Here is a 19,039-nt window from a genome sequence, read left to right as displayed (position 1 = left end):
TCTTACCCATCCTTTAAATATCACCCTTCCAATAAGCTTTTTGATTCCCCAATACAACTATTCCTCTACACTGTCAATGAAATATACTGCCTTGAAGTATACCTTGCTATTGTGCCTAATAGACTGAGAACTTTGGGGGGGAGGGGGGGAAGCAAGGCAATTAAGGTTAAGTGACTTGCCCAAGGTCACACAGCTAATAAGTGTGTCGAGTGTCTGAGGCCGGATTTGTACTCAAGTCCTTCTGACTCCAGGGTTAGTACTCCATTCAATGCGCCACCTAGTTGTCCCAGACTGAGAACTTCTGGAAAGCAAAGACTATGTCTTGTTTATGGGTCATCCTTCAAAAATCTAGAGCTGGAAGGGATCTCTGAGGCCATCTAATCTAAATCCTCATCTTAGAGGAGAGGAAAATGAGGCCTAGAGATGAGGGGGACTTCCCCAAAGTCACACAGCTAAATGTCAGAGTGTGGGTGTGCTGTGTATTCCGGTCTTCTGACTCCAAATCCTGGGCTCTTTCCAAAACATATCTCTCAAGGACCCAGAACAGGGTTCTGTACAAAGTAGGTGCTCAGTGAATGATGACTGACTGAATGAATGAATGACTTCTTGTAGACATGAGGCAGGAAGACACAATGTAATGTCTACTCAGTGAACTAAGTGGACTAAGGCCAAGGGAGTCCTGAATACAAAGTGCTTTGCATATGTTTCCTTGGGTCTGTGATTCCACCAGTGTTGGCTCTTCACCCACAGTACCTTGCTATCCCGTGCAGTTCTTTTCAAGTCCTACAAACTTTCCACAGAGGATCTACCCAGTATTCTGGAGTTCTCCCTTATACTCTCTTAATATCTCAGGAGAACTGGGTCTGACCATCTCTTGTTCCTCAATATCACTAATATGAACTGCTCACCTTTTTGCCAGCCAATAACTAGAACATATTAAGCTCTTACTAAATTTCCCTTCTCTGGGCCTCAGTTTCCCAATCTGTAAAATGAGGAAGGGGACTTTGAACTAGATGACCTCTAAGATCCATACCTTCTCCATTCTTAAATCTGTGGTCCTCTGGCGTGACATTCCTTGCCCTGGAGCCTAGCCAATCACAGACAGAGCAAAGGCTAGCCCAAAGGTTTTGGATTGTTCTAATGCTGCCCTCCTGTGTCCAGGGAGTTGTACTCCCCCATCCCTGAGGCCCCCAAAGAGTAGTCCAGAGAAAGAAGACCAAGGCCACCCAGTAGTTTATATTTCCATGACAACCCTCAAAATGCCTACTCAGCCATTTGAGTTGCCACAGCAACCAGTCAAGTCTTTTCTCCCAGTTCAACCAATCTCCCACCCCCACCCCTTGTTACAGGTGCCTGTGCATTAATACTTGCTGATCTGTGCTGCAGCCAAGAAAATGGGGGATGGGAACGGAGGGGGAACCCTGGGCAACCAGGGACCAACCCAAACTCTGTTCCCATAGCCCTGAGAGTTCAAGAAGGAGCACAGTATGGGGGGAGGGAGAGGACAGAAAGTCAGCTTAATGTCTGAAAAACAACAACAATGACTTTGGAGTCACAAGATCTGGCTTGGAGCCTGTTACTCAAAGTTGGTGTGGCTCAGGGTAAGTCATTGCAGCTGAGCTTTAAAAAGAGAAAAAATAATCCCAGTCCACCTCCCTGGATGGTAGGGAGGGAAACCCTCCATAAATGGCCTAGTGGGTGGTTTGGGCTATGGTCATTGTTATGGTTGTTGTTATGGTTATAAATTCATAGCTATCCCCTAGAAGCAAAAGGAGAGAGTTGGGCTGCTGTAGCAGATAAAAGGGTGCATTTCCATAATACTGAATGGTTTGGAAGCACTCTCCTCAGGAGAACCCAGTGAGGTCTATAGTATAATGAGCATTGAGACAGTTTGGCCCAATAGAAATGGGCACTAAATTTAGAATCCAGGTGCCTGGCTTTGAATATTGGCCCTGCTGTTATATTACCTGTATGACCTTGAACAAGTCTTAGAGCTAGGAAGGGATGACCAGAGAGGTTGAATAACTTGCCCTAAATCACAAAGGTGACCACAGGTAAGTGGCAGAGCAGGGAGTCAAAGCCAGGGCCTCCGATTCCAAACTGAAGGAGTGTTCTGGGGGTTAATGAATGATGGCCATGTTTTGCCTATTCATTCCCGGCAGCCTGTGATAGCCTTCAATCATGAAAGACTGTAAAATGTTCACTGCTTTAATCATTCCTCCCAGATTATACCACTAGAGCCCAGGGAAGCTAAAAAGGGATCACTTGGCTCTGTACAAGTGAGGCGGAGCAGACAAAACAGTCTTGGGCTGAGAGAATATTCAGAAGGAATTGAATTTTCGGAAATGAAACCAGCTGTGCGGCTTCTGTCCTGTCTGAGTCTGGCCTGGGAGTGGTCCCTGAATCACAGGCAGGAAGGACAGTCAGCTGATGCCAAGGCTGCTGCTGGTGTTACATTGTAATCATTTGGTAAACATTGCTTTCAGGAAGCTGTGCTGGGCCTTGGGAAGCTGGCTACGTGGCATCGATCCTATTTTTCAGGTAAAGACACTGAGATATGAGAAGTGAGCTGTGTTTGCCAGAGGTTCCACTTGGCTTTGACTCTCAAACTTTCCTGGAACCCAGTTCAGGATTGAACTCTCCATCTACTGAACTCCCCCAAAACATTCCCCACTCCTGGGCTGTGCTGCAGTCAACCTGATTAGCCTAACTGTTGATTTTTTTTTTCTTTTTGAGAGGGAGAAGGCAGGGCAATTTGGGGTTAAGTGACTTGCCCAAGGTCACAAGGCTAGTAAGTGTCTGAGTTCACATTTGAACTCAGGTCAAGGCTGGTGCTCTACTCACTGTGCCACCCAGTGAATTATTTTAACGTGAGCATTCACACCTTGGAAACTGGCAAATACTACAAATCAATGTTTGGCTTATTATTTTTTTGTCTAGAATTAAGAGAGTGACAGGGAAAATGTTAATACAAATTAAACTGAAAAGTGGTCTTGTTCACATATTTCTTCAGGGAGAGGTGGCTATTAAGCATTTGTCAGATTACTACTGCCCCAGATTATTATTTCATTGTATATCTTCCCACTGATACCACTGTAAACAAGGGAAGAATGAAGACAGTTTGGGCACAAAACTCAATAGATCATAAGCTCCTTCTAGGTCATATTTGTTTTTTTTGTCCCCAGAGACCATCTAGTCCAAGCCTTTCATTTTAAAGATAAGGAAATTTAGGCCCTGAGAGAGATTAAGTAACTTGCCTAAAGTTACATAGGTGGGAAATGCCATGGATTTGTTTTGTCAAACACAGTACCTGGAATCCAATGGGTATTTAATATATATCTGATGAATTAAATCCCCCAAAAGTTGGCTGAGTGAATGAATGAACCCCAACAACTTCCCATGAGGCAGAGGCAAGGTATTCACAGGCTCTAGCTTTTGTTGCTTCTTCCCAGCCCCATTAGAAAAGAATAAAAAGTAGATTCCTCCCACAGACCACAAGCCAAATGCCTGAGTGCTTTCTGGGGGTGTCTGACCTGAAAAGGAATCCTAAAGATCATCAGCTATTTTCAGAACGGAATAGTAGGAAAAAGAGAAGATTTGGGTTCAGCTGCCACCTCCGCCACTTACTGATTGTGCAATCTAAAGCTGTATGTGCAAGTCATGGGATCATAGCTACTATTTGGCCCACTCAGTTTGCACGAGCTCTGTGCATGTGGGATCACAGATCTGAGCTAGAAGGGCCCTTCAAGGTCAGTTCGGCCAATCCTTTCATTTTAGAGAGAAGGAAGCTGAGAAGCAGAAGACCAAAGGTCACAGTCATGGTATAGAGCCTGGATTTGAACCCAGGTCCCCTGTGCCTGCAAATTTAGTGTACCTGCCACACTGCACCATGCTGCCTCCTCATTTGTAAAATGAAAGGGTTAGACTAAATCACCTTGAAGGTTCCTTTGGATTCTGTCATCTTATAGTCTAAGTTCCCTTTCACTTAGGACATCTACATTCCAAGGTCTCTTCCAATTCAGGCACCCTAAGATGAGTTCTAAGGTCCTTACAAACTCTGGTATTCTGTGTTCTAATGTACCTCCCAGATGACATTCTATATACTAGGACCCCTCCCACCTCCAACCTTCTATGACTTATAGCCTCCTCCCAGCTCTGATACTCTGTTCTAATGTCCCTCCCAGGTCTAGCAGATATGAACTCAGGTCCTCCTGACTCCAGGGATGGTGCTCTATTCACTGTGCCACCTTTTTTTTTTTGGAGGGGGGAGGGCAGGGCAATTGGAGTTAAGTGACTTGCCCAAGGTCACACGGCTACTAAGTGTTAAGTGTCTGAGGTCACGTATGAACTCAGGTCCCCCTGACTCCAGGGACAGTGCTCTATTCACTGTGCCACCTAGCTGCCCCTAACATTCTCGGTTCTAATGTCCCTCCCAAGTCTAACATTCTCTGTTCTAATGTCCCTCCCAGCCCTGACATTCCCCATCCCAATGTCCCTCCTGGCTCTGATACTCTACGCACTAAAACCCCTTCCATTTCCAGCACTCTGTGTTCTAATGTTCCTCTCAACTCTGACATTCCCTGTCCCAATGCCCCTCCCAGCTCTGACGTTCTATGCACCAAGGTTCCTCCCAGCTTTGACAGTCTATGTTCTAATGTCCCACCCAGTTCTGCTTCTCTATGTTGGGCATCCTAGGAGAAAGGGGAGGAGCATGCTTAGTTCTGCCTATTCTAGGGTACTGGAAAGCACCGTTCTGACACCTAGCAACAGGCAAACCCAGTCTGCAAATGACAGTTCCTGTTCCTTACTGTGCCAGGTCAGCAAGGAGGGAGGGAGAGGCAGATACCATCAAGATTCATAGGGAAGATGGCCATCAGTAACTGATGCAGTGCAGCCAGCAATCATCCCCAGTTGCATTCACAGAAATGCTTCCCCAGAGGAGGAGAGAATTTAAATTGAGGCCAGTGACAGCACCAGGCTCCTCCCCCACCAAGCTCTGTGCAGGTGCTAAATCTCTGCCCTGCTCAACAGGAAATGAAAGCTGACTGCCTTCCATAATAGCTAGCAGTTATCGCACAGCTACCCTTTTTGGCTGATAACAAGGCATTCCTACTCATCCTTCCCCTATCAAAAACTGCTGGACCTAGCCCCGACCCACTGGACAGTTCCACCTTCCTCTCCCCTCCAGGGAACATTGTCTCTTGCTCCCTGAAGAGGGAGAATAGGAAATGCACTGCAAAATGCAAGCCGGCATCTCTTTCCTTCCTGTGCAGAAACCAGACCATTCCCCCCAGCTGGACCAAGAGCAGGACACACTCCCACTGGGGACTCCAAATCTCAAGAAAAGGACAGATTGGTCATTTTCCCCTTCTGTGCGCTTTGACCTCTGCTGGCAGTCTCTTTTCCATCCCTGTACAGACTCTGACCCAGATTTACACTAAATAGCCCAGAGCTGGTCAGCTGGTGTACAGTCACACCAGGCATCCGGCCAGAAGCTCTAAGCCTCACCTGGCCCTAGTTCCAGAGGGCAGTGCCCATGTAACTAACTAATGTATGCCTGAGACCAGAATATAAAACAGTGCCCTAGCCCTCCTCCTAAACAGCATGAGATGCCTGAGATACATGTTTTATACATTTTCCTCCTTCCTCAGCTACTCATACCCAAGGCAAGCAAACTTACTTGCCATGCCCTTGTTTATCATTCTGAGAGATCAGGGAAGGCTTCCTGGAGAAGATAACAGTTGATGTAGGCTTTCCTATGAGTACGAATTCAGCAAGTGGAGATGGGGAAGGAGAGCATTTTGGACATGGGGCATAGCCTATGCAGAAGCATGGAGGTGGAAAAGTACAATTCATGTTGAGGGATACACAAAGTTTTGAGAATCCTATGTGCCAGGGAAAGAAATCTGAAGTTTAGTCAGGAGGAAATAGAGAGTCACCAGTGTTTTTGAGCAGAGGAATAACAGGATCAGATCTAGGAGGAAGGAAGATTATTCTAGCAATGGTGTGATGGGAGAATTGGAGGCAAGGAGACCAGGTAGAAGGCTGCTCCCATAGTCTAGGCAGAGAATATAAAAGACCTCATACTAGAATTATGAAAGTAGGAATAGAGAGGAAGGAATAGAAGCAAGAGATGTTATGGAAATAAAATAGATAAAACCAGAGCTTCAGAACTTATTCATGAACTCAATACTTTCCCATTGCTTTTGGAAAAATGCTAGTCAACTTCTCTACGACTCCCTTCACCATTCCTGGGGCTTCTCAAACCAAAACAGTCCTTTCCTAGCCCCATTCCCCTCTATGTCCTGTCTCCCCCCCTTAGAGTATGTGCTCCTTGAAAACCATAGGGACTAGCTGTCTCATTTTCAATCTGTATCCCCAATACTAACATCTCCCCCTCATTTCCCACCCAACTCAAGTTGGACTTCTCATTTAGGATTTCTTTGGCTTCTCCACCATGCCCCTAGCAGCATCCTTCTCCTCTCTTTCCCACTTTTTCAGCTTTCTTTTGTGTTGGATTATAAACTCAGGAAGATGTCTTCCTAACTCTAGATTCAGTGCTCTATCCATTGCGCCACCTAGCTGTCATGTGACTTAGTACATAGCTTTTCTTTCATTCATCCACACATCTATTTAAAGATAACACTGGGGGCAGCTAGGTGGTGTAGTGGATAGAGCACATGCCCTGGAGTAAGCAGCACCTGGGTTCAAATCCAGCTTCAGACACTTACTCACTGTGTGACCCCGGGCAAGTCACTTAACTCAACTGCCTCCAAAAAAAAGATACCACATATTAACATGGGAGACTCAGACAAATGGTAGTACCAGAGAGGAACAATGAAGTCAAAAAGGAGAAGCTATAGTGGGAAAGATAAGGACCTAGGTTTTGGTGCATGTTGAATTGAAGATGCACATAGATGAATGTAGATAAAAGGAAATATAAGATATAAAGGTCAGAGATGCATATTTAGGAAATACCTACATTGAGGCAGGAGTGAAGATGACTGCCAAGAGAGAAAGCATGGCAAGAGAAAAGAAGAGGGCCAAGGCCAGATATTTGGGCAATACTCATGTTAAACAATCTTGAAGAGAATGAGAGCCCTCCAAGGAGAAAGAGATAGCAACAACTGGGGTCCAGAGAGGTTGTCACTTATCTGAAGTCACATACTAGCTGCTGAGGGCACAGCGGATAGAGGGCTGAACTTGGAGACAGAAAGACCTGAGTCAAATCCTGCCTCTTAGTACCTATATGACCCTGGGCAAGTCCCTTGACCTCTCTGGGCCTCAGTTAGCTCATATATAAAATGAGGGAGTTAGATTCAACAGCTTCTAAGGTCCCTTAAGTCTGTGATTAAGTGAGGGCAGAGAACCCAGGCCTCAGTTATGAGGGAGATTCTGTCTGGAAAGAACAAAAGCTCGAGAGGGAGGCTCCTTGAGAACAGGGCCTGGAGGAGAGCTCCTTGTGCTCAGTGACCTCCACACAGGAGCCACTTAATAAATCTTTGCTGACTGGAGTTTAAAAGGTGGGTTTGGGCCCACATCCCAGGGGAGTAGCTGGGGCGTGACAAGACATTTTTGCTCAAGGCAAGATGGCTGGTGACTGGAGGGACTGCCTGATGCTGCACCAGCCGAGCTGAACACAAATGGAGAACACAGTCCTAATGATAACAACGAGAATAGCAAGCAGGTACAGAGTGGCACTTTACAAATACCTCAATTGATCTTTATAACAACTCTGTGTGGTAGGCACTACCTAGGAGTTCCTTAGTCCCTCAGCTAGGTGGTACAGTGGATAGAGCACCCAGGTCAGGAGTCAGGGGGCCTGAGTTCAAATCTAGCCTCATAAACTTAATAGCTATGTGACCCTGGTCATGTCATTTCATCTCTGCCTGCCTCCATTTTTAATCTGTAAAATAGAGATAACAATAGTACCTATGTCCCAGGATTGTTGTGAAGTGTTAGCTATTATTACCATCTCCATTTTTTTTTGGCTTTTTGGAGGGGGCAAAGCAGGGCAATTGGGGTTAAGTGACTTGCCTAAGGTCACATGGCTAGTACATGTTAAGTCTCTAAGGCTGGATTTTAACTCAGGTCCTCCTGACTCCAGGGCCAGTGTTTTATTCACTGCACCACCTAGCTGCCCCAAACATCTCCATTTTACACATAAGGAAACTGAGGCCAATGAAGGTTCAATGGCTTGCCTGGGGTCACACAGCTGGTAAGTGTCTCAAGCTGGCATACAAGCCCAGAATTCCACCCACTATGATATCAAGCTGACCCCTGGCACTGGGTTCCCTCTGGCTGGAAGAGTACTTTAAGGATGACCATCAGTGGGAGGCAGAAGAGGGCACTGGGACAGAGTGTGACAAAGGCAGGCGGGAAGGGAAGGCATGGTCATTTACTGCATTCTGGGCCCAGAACCAGGATGAGCTTCCAATGACTTCACGTCTCCTGATCTCGCACCAGCATGTTCTCTCCATAGCTTTCTGGAAACAGTCACTCTACAGACTCTCACCATCTTCCCTGCATTGCATCTCAGGGCCATGGCCCATATCCCATGGGGTTGGGGCTGGTACAGGAAAGTAGAAACATTGCAGGTAGAGGGAACCAAGGGCATTTAGATAGTGTCCTCGGATTTGCAAAGTGCTTCATACGAGGTGTCCAGAAAGTCTTAGGGCAGTTTTAAGGTCCAATAAATAGTTTTAAGTTCTCTTAGCTTCAACCTGTACTAAAACCTTCGGGACATGCTGCATACATAGAAATGGCAGTGTACTACTGTATTGTGATATTCCAGACTTGCAAAGGGCCCCATGAAAATTACCCTAAGGAGAAGAACTCAAGCCACAGCTTGTCATCAACAGCAACCATAAAAACAATAGTTCACATTTCTAGGATGCTTTGCATCCAAGATTTTGTTCCTTCTCCTGATAAGAACATATTTATGTAACCCATTGAGATTTGCACAATATTTTCCCCACAGTGACCCTGAAAGGGAGGGAGTGCAAATATTATAGCTAATAGTTGGCACTTAGTAGTGTTTTAAAGTTGGCAAAGCATGTTATAAATATCACTTGATAACCGTAGGAGGCAGAAAGGGTAGGGATTATCCCCAATTTATAAACTAGGAAACTGAATCTCAGAGGGGAAAAGTTATTCATCCAAGGTTACACAGCCAGTAAGTGATAGTACTGGGGCTCAGACTCAGCCCTCCTCATCCTTTCCACTAGCCCACACTCTTACCTTCCCAAAGTGAAAAAAGGAACAGAGTAGTGGAATGGGCAGACTTGCCTCCTGAGTTGGGAGGGAAGATTAGAACATGAAGTTAAGGAGTTAGACAAAACCAGGGAGCACACAAGCTAAGTCTCTTTCCTCAACCAAGATGGCAGACACTCAACAAGTGTCTTATTTGACTGCTCTTCTCTTAGATGCCTGTTCAAAAACCCTCACTTTTGTTTCCAGGTGAGATAAGAGTCAAGAAGAACATTCCAGGCTAGGTTAGACTAAGGGCAAGAGGCAGTAGGAAAAAAATAAAAAGGGACCTGCCTCCCTGTTCTCCCACCTTCAGTTCCTTTGGAAGTCCAACCAAGAGAGAGGTTCAGAGGAGAGGAAAAAAATTCTGCTGGGTGGAAGTCTGGGCAGCCTGGGGTCTTGTTTCCTCATACACATCAGCAATTTTCCCAAGCAAAAGAAGTCTTGGGAACCAGACACAGCACACCAGGCAGGGCCAGAGAAAGGAGAACTGTGGATTTGGTAAAACAAGATCCAAAGCTCCTTCTTTATTTCCTGACCCAGGCCCTCTCTGGTGGGGAGAGAAGAAAGGGCATAGGTCACAGCTGGCCAGCAGTCATTAAAAATATTGCATTTCCGTTAAGGACAAAAGTTCTAATTGCAGACAGCTTTGCAGCTTTAATACCCCAAAGAGGACTAAGGGACTGTTCCCCCAGCCCCTCCTCCAGCTGTCAGGCAGGGATGTCCTCCAGAGGAAAGGCTGCCTTGTGAAATCTCTGGCTGAGTACCCACTACATCATTTCAAAATGGTTATCAATATTTCAGCACATTTCCCAGAGCTGTCAGATTGAGCTGCCTCTCCTCCTTCCTTCCTTTTCTGTTCACTGCAGCCCAGCTGCAACTTCCAAGTTATTTTTAACTAGATTTCATGATATCGTCTTTGCGTGCAGCCTTGCTGGATCAGTTGTACCTCGAGACACTGCCTTGACACCACCAGGAGGCAGAGAACATCAAAGCCAAAGCTAGATGACCTTGAGTGAGTCCCTTCACCAATCTGGACCTCAGTTTCTCCCATCAGCAAAATGAGGGCTTTCTATTATGTGGTTTCTTAAGTCCCTTCCAGGTCTAACATCCCTTAATTCTATGCTCTAACACCTTTTAATTCTAAGGTCTCTTTCAGCTCTGACATTCAGGGTTCTATGTTCTAAGATTCTACACAGTCAGATTCCTTCCAGTCCATACATTCTATATGCTAAGGTTCCTTTCCAACTTTTTTGTTTGTTTGTTTTCTGGCCAGGTAATCAAGGTTAAGTGACTTGCCCAGGGTCACACAGCTAGTAAGTGTCTGAGATCAGATTTGAACTCAGACCCTCCTGACTCCAGGGCTGGTGGAGTCCACTGTGCCACCTAGCTGCCCCTTCCTTTCCAACTTTTACATATGTTGTCATACTCTCTGTCTCTCTCCCCTTCCCTCCCCTACCTTTGATTCATTCTCTACCTTTCTCTCTGTCCCCCTTCCCTCCCCATCCTTTCCCTCTTCTCCTCTTCCTTCCCCCTTCCTCTCTTTGTTATCAGTCTGTTTCTCTTCTCTCTATCAGTCTGTTTCTCTCTTCTCTTCTCTCTCCCTCTCTGTGTCTCTTCTCCCTCCCTCCCTTCCTTCCTGCTCTCCTCTTGTCCCTCTCTTTCTCTTTGCCCCTTCCCATGGGAACTCATGTAGCTCAATCTGTAGGCCACGCCCTTCCAGTTTCCCATCCCCTGACATAGCTATGAGCCCATCCCGGGGGTAAGCCATGCACTCCCTCTGGCATTTGTGTTCTGGTGATACCAGATTACAATGAACACCTGGGACATCCTAGGCAGGAATAACTCAGCAAAGAGAATGAAGCAGCTGTGTTTACACAGCCTCAGGCTTTCTGCTACCTCCTGGAATCACTGCCTGGTCCCCTCCCCCCCAGGACAGGACCCAAACTCCTTCCTATCCTTTCACAAACCCTATTTATGAAACAAAACAAAACAAAAAAGCCTAGAGGATCCTAAACAAAAGTCACCAGATGGGGGAGCTAGGTGGCAAAGTGAGTAAGAACACCAGTCCTGGGGTTGGGAGACCCGAGATCGGTTCCAGCCTCAGATACTTGGCACCCACACAAAATACCTGGCTGCGTAACCTTGAGCAAGTTACTTAACCCCAATTGCTTAAAAAAAAGTCACCAGATAATCAATGTCTCCCTAGTGCTTGCTGGCTCAGATCAACAATAATGTGAAAATATGTTTGATATGAATATATATGTGGAGCCTGTATGCTGTCTTGGGGTGGGGGAGGGGAGGGATGGGGAGAAAATTTGGAATGCAAAATCTTATGGGAGTGAATGGTGAAAGCTAAAAATTAATTAATTAATTAAAAAACAAAACTAGTCAACCCAGCATTCAAGACCCTCCCCTCACTTTAGCCATCCAATGCTGCTTTCATGAACTCCCAACACCAACCCCATGCCCCAGCAGAGCAGTTCTTCCCGCTGTTCTCCACTCTGTGGGATCACTTTCCAACTTTGCCCCTTGCCTTGCTCTTCCCTCATCTGGAATGTGTCCCTCCTGTCTCCTTTACCATCAAAATCTCTATTTTTCAAGGTTCACCTCTTCCATGAGACCTTCCTCCACCACTTGAGCCCACACTAACCCTGCCCCCTTCTTGAGTTAGCATTGTCACCTAGATGTTTCCTGCTTGCAAACCTGGTCTCCCAAACCAGAGGCTATGAGCTCCACCTAACCAGGTTCAGAGAAGAGTGCTAGGCAAATATAAGATGCCCATAAATCCTTAGGATCATAAGGTCATCCAACTGGACCTAGAAGGAATCTTAAAGGCCATCCAAGCCAACCCTCTCATTTTATAAATGAGAAAACTGAGGTCCATGAAGGTTAAGTGACTTGTCCAAGGTCACAGAAGGAATAAGCAGCAGAGACAGGACTGAGCATGAGCTCTGGACTGGAAGTGAGGAATATCCAGGATCAAAGCCTTCCTCAGACATTTACTGGCTGTGAGATCCTGGTCAGTCACTCAGTTTCCTCATCTGTAAAATGAGGGTGTTGGACACAATGACCTCTAAGGTCCCTTCTTTTTTTTTTTTTGGAGGGGGGAAGGCAGGGCAATTGGGCTTAAGTGATTTGCCCAAGGTCACTTGGCTAGTAAGTGGTCAGTGTTTGAAGCTGGATTTGAACTCAGGTCCTCCTGACTCCAGGGCCAGTGTTCTATTCACTGTGCCACCTAGCCACCCCTCTAAAGAGTGTTCTTGCTCTAAATCCACGTTCCTATGATCCATCCTCCGACTCCAGATTCAGGTGTCTTGTTATTTCATGACTTGCTACAGAGAAAAGAAGAAATAACCAGTGATTGGGATAGGGGGATGGACAGCATGCTTGCCCCATATGCAGATAAGATACAGGTAACAGGAAAATGGATAGATCAAATAATTGTAAGAAACCCAAAAGGTCTCATCAGAGCAGGATCTGTTTTGTAGCTAAAATGAAGCTTAACAGGCATAAATATAAAAGGCTTTCACTTGGGTTCAAAAAATCTATAGCACAAGAACAGGGAAGGGGAGGCGTGCCTGGAGAACAATTCAAAAGAACAAAGACTCTTTGGGTACTCACTATGAGTCAGCAGCATGATACTGCAGCCAAAGAGCCAATCCAATTCAGGCTGAATTAAAAGTCGACCTCCTGAAAAATTGTAAATCACAGGCTTGCTGTCCTCTGCCCCGGCCAAAGCACATCTAGGGCTTTGTATTACACCAGTGTTGGATGCCCTGTTCTGGAAGGGACATTGATAAACTGGGGAATGTTCATAGGTGAGGGGACTAAGGAAGATGTCACCCACTGAAAGTTTGATTGAAGGAATTTGGGAAGATTTGAGAAGTTGGAATGAATGAATGAGAAACACTACTATATACCCATCTCTGAGTATAAAAATACAAAAGCAAGCTAGTCCCTAACTTTGAGGATATCCCCCCTAATGGGGCAGAACAACATACATAGGGAAGTGGAAGACAAGGAAGGGTATTTGGCCCTAGGAGGTTACAAGGATGGTAAGGGAAGCTATTCGGATATTGACTAGCATACCATTCCCAGTATGGAAAATACCCTTGCCAGGTTTGACAATGGTGGTACTATTTGATTATGGCTTCCAGGGTATGGAAGAAATGGGAAATGCATATGTGAAGGAGATAAGTTGAATGGCAAAAAGATAGTTAAGATAGATGGCTAGATGAGATATGAGCCTAGCCTCAGTGGGACTCAGTAGCTATCTTCTATTGTTTCAAAAGCTGTCAGTGTCAGAAGAAGCAATGGCGGGCCTTTAAAGCCCAAAAGGAAAAGAGTCCACACAACCAAAGTGAGGGCAGTGTTCAAGCAGAATGGTCAGAATGGTCAAGAAATTCCCAGAAAGGGAGTCACGTTGGGGGGGAGGGTTGATTAGTGACCCTTGAGCGTTTTGGATTCACCCTCCTAAAATGAAGGGGGGAGGGGTTTTAGGCAATGCTGAGTTCCCAAGCTAACCTTCTTGGAAAGAAGAGGAGCAAGCATGTGACCTTGGGATGTAGAAGGGCAAACCTGAACCTTGCCACTCTGCTGCATAAATGGGCCCAGAAATGGTCATGGTGGAGCTTGGAGCATTCTTGGACTAGAAAGTATTTGCAATCAGCCTCTCAAAGAGAAAAAGAATAAATATGTGGTTCAGAAGCTGGAGGCACAACGGCAAGGGACTGAGTCATAATGTGAGGGAGCAAACCTAGATCTCATCTATTACTGATTTACAGCTGACTGCTTCCAAACGAACTTGAAATGAATAAAGAGCCACATATGGCTGATCAGAAGATGTGGACGTTCCATTCATTCCCACCATCTTGACATCTACCCTGCTCCTGCCTCACTTCCCCACCTGGAAGACCACCTCCAGACTGAACCACTAGAAAAATGCCTCCAGTTCTTGGGGAAATGAATCCAGTGAGTTTTGGAACACCCACTCTGAGCCAGGCTGTCTTGCTTGTTGAGAGAGGAAGCAGAGCAGATTCAACTAGCCCACCATATCTAACCAGCCCCAGATTGCTAGACAAGACTATAATAAGAATTTCTGCTCAGGCATGGACTCAACTAGCTGGCCTTGGGAGTCCTTTTAAAATGCTGAGATTCTGCATTCCTGTGAATTATGACACTGTAACATGGTAAAATTATATGTATCAATCAATCAAGCAATTAATGCCTTTGATGTGGCCAGTACCGGGTTAAAGGATTCAGAAGAAGTAAAAGACAACTCAATTTTCTTTGAATCGAGTCTAGATCAAATAAGATAATGTCTTTGAAAACTTTAAAACACTATATAAATGTCAGTTATTATTGGATTATAATTCATAATCTAGTTCAAGGAGACAAATAGAGCAAGAACTCAGGGCAAGCAAAATAGGCAGTTGCCTGGGATGTAACACACAGGAGGTGGCAGTACAGAAACAATTAATGTTACTTTCTATAAATATATCTGTTTTTATGCCAGAAAATTCTGCTCTCTGTGACCCAAGAGTGTGCATTTTGATAAGCAAAGTTGTATATATTACAGGCTCAAAACCTCCAGGAGAACAGTAACACATTGAGAGGAGGGGATGCAATTTTCAAACCTTACCTGGAAAACCCATACTTTGTCCCATTTCTGGAGGCAATCAACAATTATCAAATTATATAGAACAATGTACAATTACACACAGAATTATGTGGCACATAGGAATAGCAACATAGGCTATAGCAACTCAGAATGATTGGGCCTGGAATATTGTTGAAGTGAGGGAAGGCTTCTTAAAGAGACAGAATTTGATCTGAATCTTAAAATATGAAGAGCATTTAGATGAGCAGGGAGCACCTCCTAGGTTGAAGGGGCAGTCTGAAACAAGGCAGAGAGGTGGAAACAAACAGGAAACAGTAGGAAACAGTATGACAACTGGCCTAGTTATAACAAAGGGTTGTGCTGGGAACCAATGAGAGACAAATTTAGGATAGAAGCAGATCAATGACAGTCTAAAAAATTTAGGATAGAAGCAGATCAATGACAGTCTAAAAAGGCACACAGAAGAGTTCAGATTTGATATAGCAATAGGGAGCCCTTGATTATTCTTGAGTGAGAGAGAGCTCATGAACAAGTATTTTTTTGGGAAAGATTAGCAATGTTGAGTCAATAACCTTTAGTAACCACTGAGGGTCCCTAGGCAGTCACAGACACCCTGATTCTAACAAGTACTATCAGAGATATCTCTTTTTTTCTTATTCTTCTCTTTCCCTCACACTTCTCACTTCCTTTTCTCCTTGTTTCTTTTTTCCTTCTCCCTGCTATGCTTCATACCTGCCCTAATCCCAGTAATCCCCTCTGATGGCTCAATCCTTCATCCTTATATGGCAACCCAACATCCTCCAGTCATGTCATAGTCAGCATCTTGACTGAGCCATAGACACAGCTGGATCTATGGTTCTGAGGTCATGAGACATCACAGGAGACTATTCTTTCTTATCAATTTGGATACAAGGATGCCTTATCATGAGAGTATGACATGAAGATACAACTACAGGCTAGGATAGAAGAAAAAATCCTGGCCCGGGAATCAGGTTCTGAATTGGGCTCTAGTCTCAGCTGATTCCCCTCTCTGAGTCTCAGTTTCCCCATCTTTAAAATGACAAAAATAGACTAGATAGTGGTCCCTGAGGTCTTTTTCAACTCCGTGACTCTGTGACTCTGTAATCTCCATGGGTCCTTCCCAGCCCTGGCTCTGCTCCTTGGATCCTGGTCTGTTGGACCTGGCCAAGTCACTTCTCCCCTTTAGGCTTCAAGTTTCTTCCTCTATAAAATGAGGGTGATGGTGATGATAGCCCCTACCTCACAGGGCTGTTGTGAGGATCAATTGAGACAACAATGTAAAGCACTTTATGAATCTCAGAACAGCACAGATATGTTATATAATAATAGCTGACAGCCTTGACTTCTTCATCTGTAAGATGGGGATGATGATAGCACCTACCTCACAGGGCTATTGTAAGCGTCAAGTGAGAAAGCACATATAAAGTGCCTTACAAATCTAAAACAATACATGTTTTATGTAATACAATAATAGTTAAAATACCTGGTTTTAATTTTTATTATTATTGTCTGTAAAACAGGGAGTTGGACTAGATGGCTTCAGTGGTCCTCTCTAGCTCTAGAGGTACAATCCCATGAGCGTATGATGGCTCTTAATTTGTGCAATGCCCACAGAAAGCACTTGATTCCTTGTAAAGGGAGACAGCTCTATGGAAGACTCTCTTCCTGGAAAAAAGCTGGATAATGTATCTGTTGCAGGATGCACCATTGGAAGGCCTTGATGAGGTCTAGCCAGCCTTAAAGCAAAGGGGAGGGACTCTGCAATTCTTATGGAATCACAATCTCTCAGAGTTAGAATAATAATAGCTAATGGATAGATAGATGGATGGATGGATGGATGGATGGATGGATGGATGGATGGATGGATGGATAGGTAGGCAGATAGAGAGAGAGAGAGAGAGAGAGAGAGAGAGAGAGAGAGAGAGAGAGATAACAAGCACTTACTTTTGTTTGGTAATTGTTATCTCCTTTGATCCTCACAAAAACCATGGATGGTAGGGCTATTATCCCCATTTTATAGATGAGGAAACTGAGGCTAAGAGAGGTTAAGTGACTTGCCCAGGGTCACATAGCTAGTAAGTGTCTGTGGCTGGATTTGAGTTTAGGTCTTCCTGACTCCAGGCTAGTTGATCTATCTCCTTTGCCATCTAGCTGCCTCAGACTAGAAGGGATCTCAGAGGGCATCTAATCCATCCTGAGCAGGGAAATCTCCCTTGTAGCCTTCCCAGAAGCAGCATCTAGCCTCCCCTTGAATGCCTTCTGAGGTATCCCATTCCACTTTGGACAGTTCTACCTTGATGAAGTCTCACTGATACCCAAGACAAAATCTGCCCCCTCTCTCTAAGTGCCTGCATTGCTCATGGTTCTGTCTAATCCTTCTCCTTCACTGTAACTCCTTGAATGATTGATGACAGCTACTATGTCCCTGCAAGCTCTCCCTTCTCCAGGCTAAATACCTACATTTCCTTCAACCAATCCTTGTATGACCTGGTCTAGTTTTCCCCCTATCTTGGTTGCCCATCTAAATATCATTATTATAATATGATATGTAACCATAAAGGAACCTATGAGACAAAACAATCTCTCCACAATTTCAGCAGGTCAAGGAGGAGAATGAGAAAAGTCTCAGGATAATGCCCAGAACCACGCTCTACCCAACTAAGGCACACTTATGGGAGTGGTCTAAGGTGGCTAAGCCATCTGGCATGCCTGAGGGTGAGTGCCCCATACTGGGCCCAAAAGCACAAGCAATACCTCTACTGATCATCTCCAGATACTTGTCTGCCCATCTACCCCCAAAATAAGGAGTGTGACACCCCCCCCCCCCTTTAAATGCCCTTCAGGGGAGGCTCTTACCAGCAACTCTGACCACAGCTCTTTCTGCTGGATCGAGTACAGAGTCCTGGCTTTTCCGTTTCTTCTGCTCATGGAGAGGTAAATTCCAGGGTAAGGTATCCCCAGGGGGACAGGGAGATAGGCTCCCAGACCGCTCACTCCTGTAAGAACGTTCACTCCGGCACGACCTCTCGCTCCGGCAAGATCTCTCACTGAGGGTCTCTTCATCTGAGGAAGACATCTCCCCAAAAATGGTGGAGACGAGATGGTATGGGAGTCCTCAGGGGCAATGATCTGCAGGGAAAAGTATATGTTGTATGATTAGACCAAGAATCAGAAGGATGTAATGGGCCCTAGGCACCCTGCAAGTCAGAGGAACTGACACCTGGCCCTAGCTCTGCCACTACGTCATTCCATGGCCTTGAGAAAAAGGCCAGTGCAGTAGACAGGATGGTGTACCTGGTATCAGAAGATGTGGGGTCATATCCTAGCTCTAAAATTTACTGCTTGGGTTTATTTGGGCAAAGCATTTACATTTTCTGGGTGTCAATTTTCTCATCTATAAAATGAAGGTGGTTCATGGTGGGAAATATAATCGAATAAATAAACAGAAATGGAGGAATCATTCAAAATAAAGAGAGTTGGTATTATGGGATGTTAAAAAAAAAATAATGAAGAGGTTGAGCTAGACAATGTCCCAGGTCTTTTCTGGTTCGAAATCAATGATCCTTAGGCAAGTTCTTCCTCTCCACATGAGGATAATTCTCTCTATTTTGACTAATTCACCTGGATATTGTGACCCACTCACATTACTGTAGAATTTAAAAAAGCTTTATAAAGTACTCTTCCTGGGGTGGCACAGTGAACAGAACACTGAGTTCAAATCCAGCCTCAGACACTTAATGCTTACTAGTTGTGTGACCTTGGACAACTCAACCCCAATTTCCCTCCCCCCACCAAAAAAAAGCAAAAAGAAATTTTTTAAATTATCTCTAAAAAAAAAAGTACTCTTCCCCACTACAAACCTGTGAAGTAGGATAACATGAGGTAACTGGTACAAGACACTTTGAAAATTTAAAGCAGAATCAGAACGCTAGTCACTTCACCTCTCTAAGGCTCAGCATACTCATCAGTAAAATGGGCATAATCACATTGACAATTACCCATTCTAGAAATACAAACAGCATTAAGGTGCTTCACAGTTAGCAGAAGTTTGTTGTTGGGTTTTTTTCTCATAACCGTCTTAGATAAGTGACCTTCCCAAACATCAGAATCCAAGTTAGCATCAAACAAGTATTTAAATACTCCGGG

At 44.9% G+C, this 19,039-nt stretch overlaps 1 protein-coding gene across 6 annotated transcripts in view; it reads right to left on the bottom strand.

Moving 5' to 3' along the window:
• The window catches only part of MACF1 (microtubule actin crosslinking factor 1), a 410,697-nt gene extending 392,704 nt beyond the window's left edge, over positions 1-17,993 (bottom strand). For 3 of the 6 annotated variants that reach the window (XM_069068000.1, XM_069068006.1, XM_069068005.1), the window contains exon 1: positions 17,750-17,993. In XM_069068000.1, coding sequence (XP_068924101.1) covers positions 17,750-17,969 — 220 coding nt within the window. In that variant the 5' untranslated portion in view covers positions 17,970-17,993. The remainder of the gene's footprint in view (positions 1-17,749) is intronic. The other 3 variants (XM_069068004.1, XM_069068009.1, XM_069068007.1) reach the window with 1 other exon arrangement.
• Positions 17,994-19,039: the final 1,046 nt, after the last annotated feature.

This window comes from Petaurus breviceps, unplaced genomic scaffold (assembly GCF_028583685.1).
Source record: "Petaurus breviceps papuanus isolate PSGF00001 unplaced genomic scaffold, PetGlider_PUasm1.0 90760, whole genome shotgun sequence".
Lineage (NCBI taxonomy): Eukaryota > Metazoa > Chordata > Mammalia > Diprotodontia > Petauridae > Petaurus > Petaurus breviceps.
This window is presented reverse-complemented; position numbering and strand designations above follow the sequence as displayed.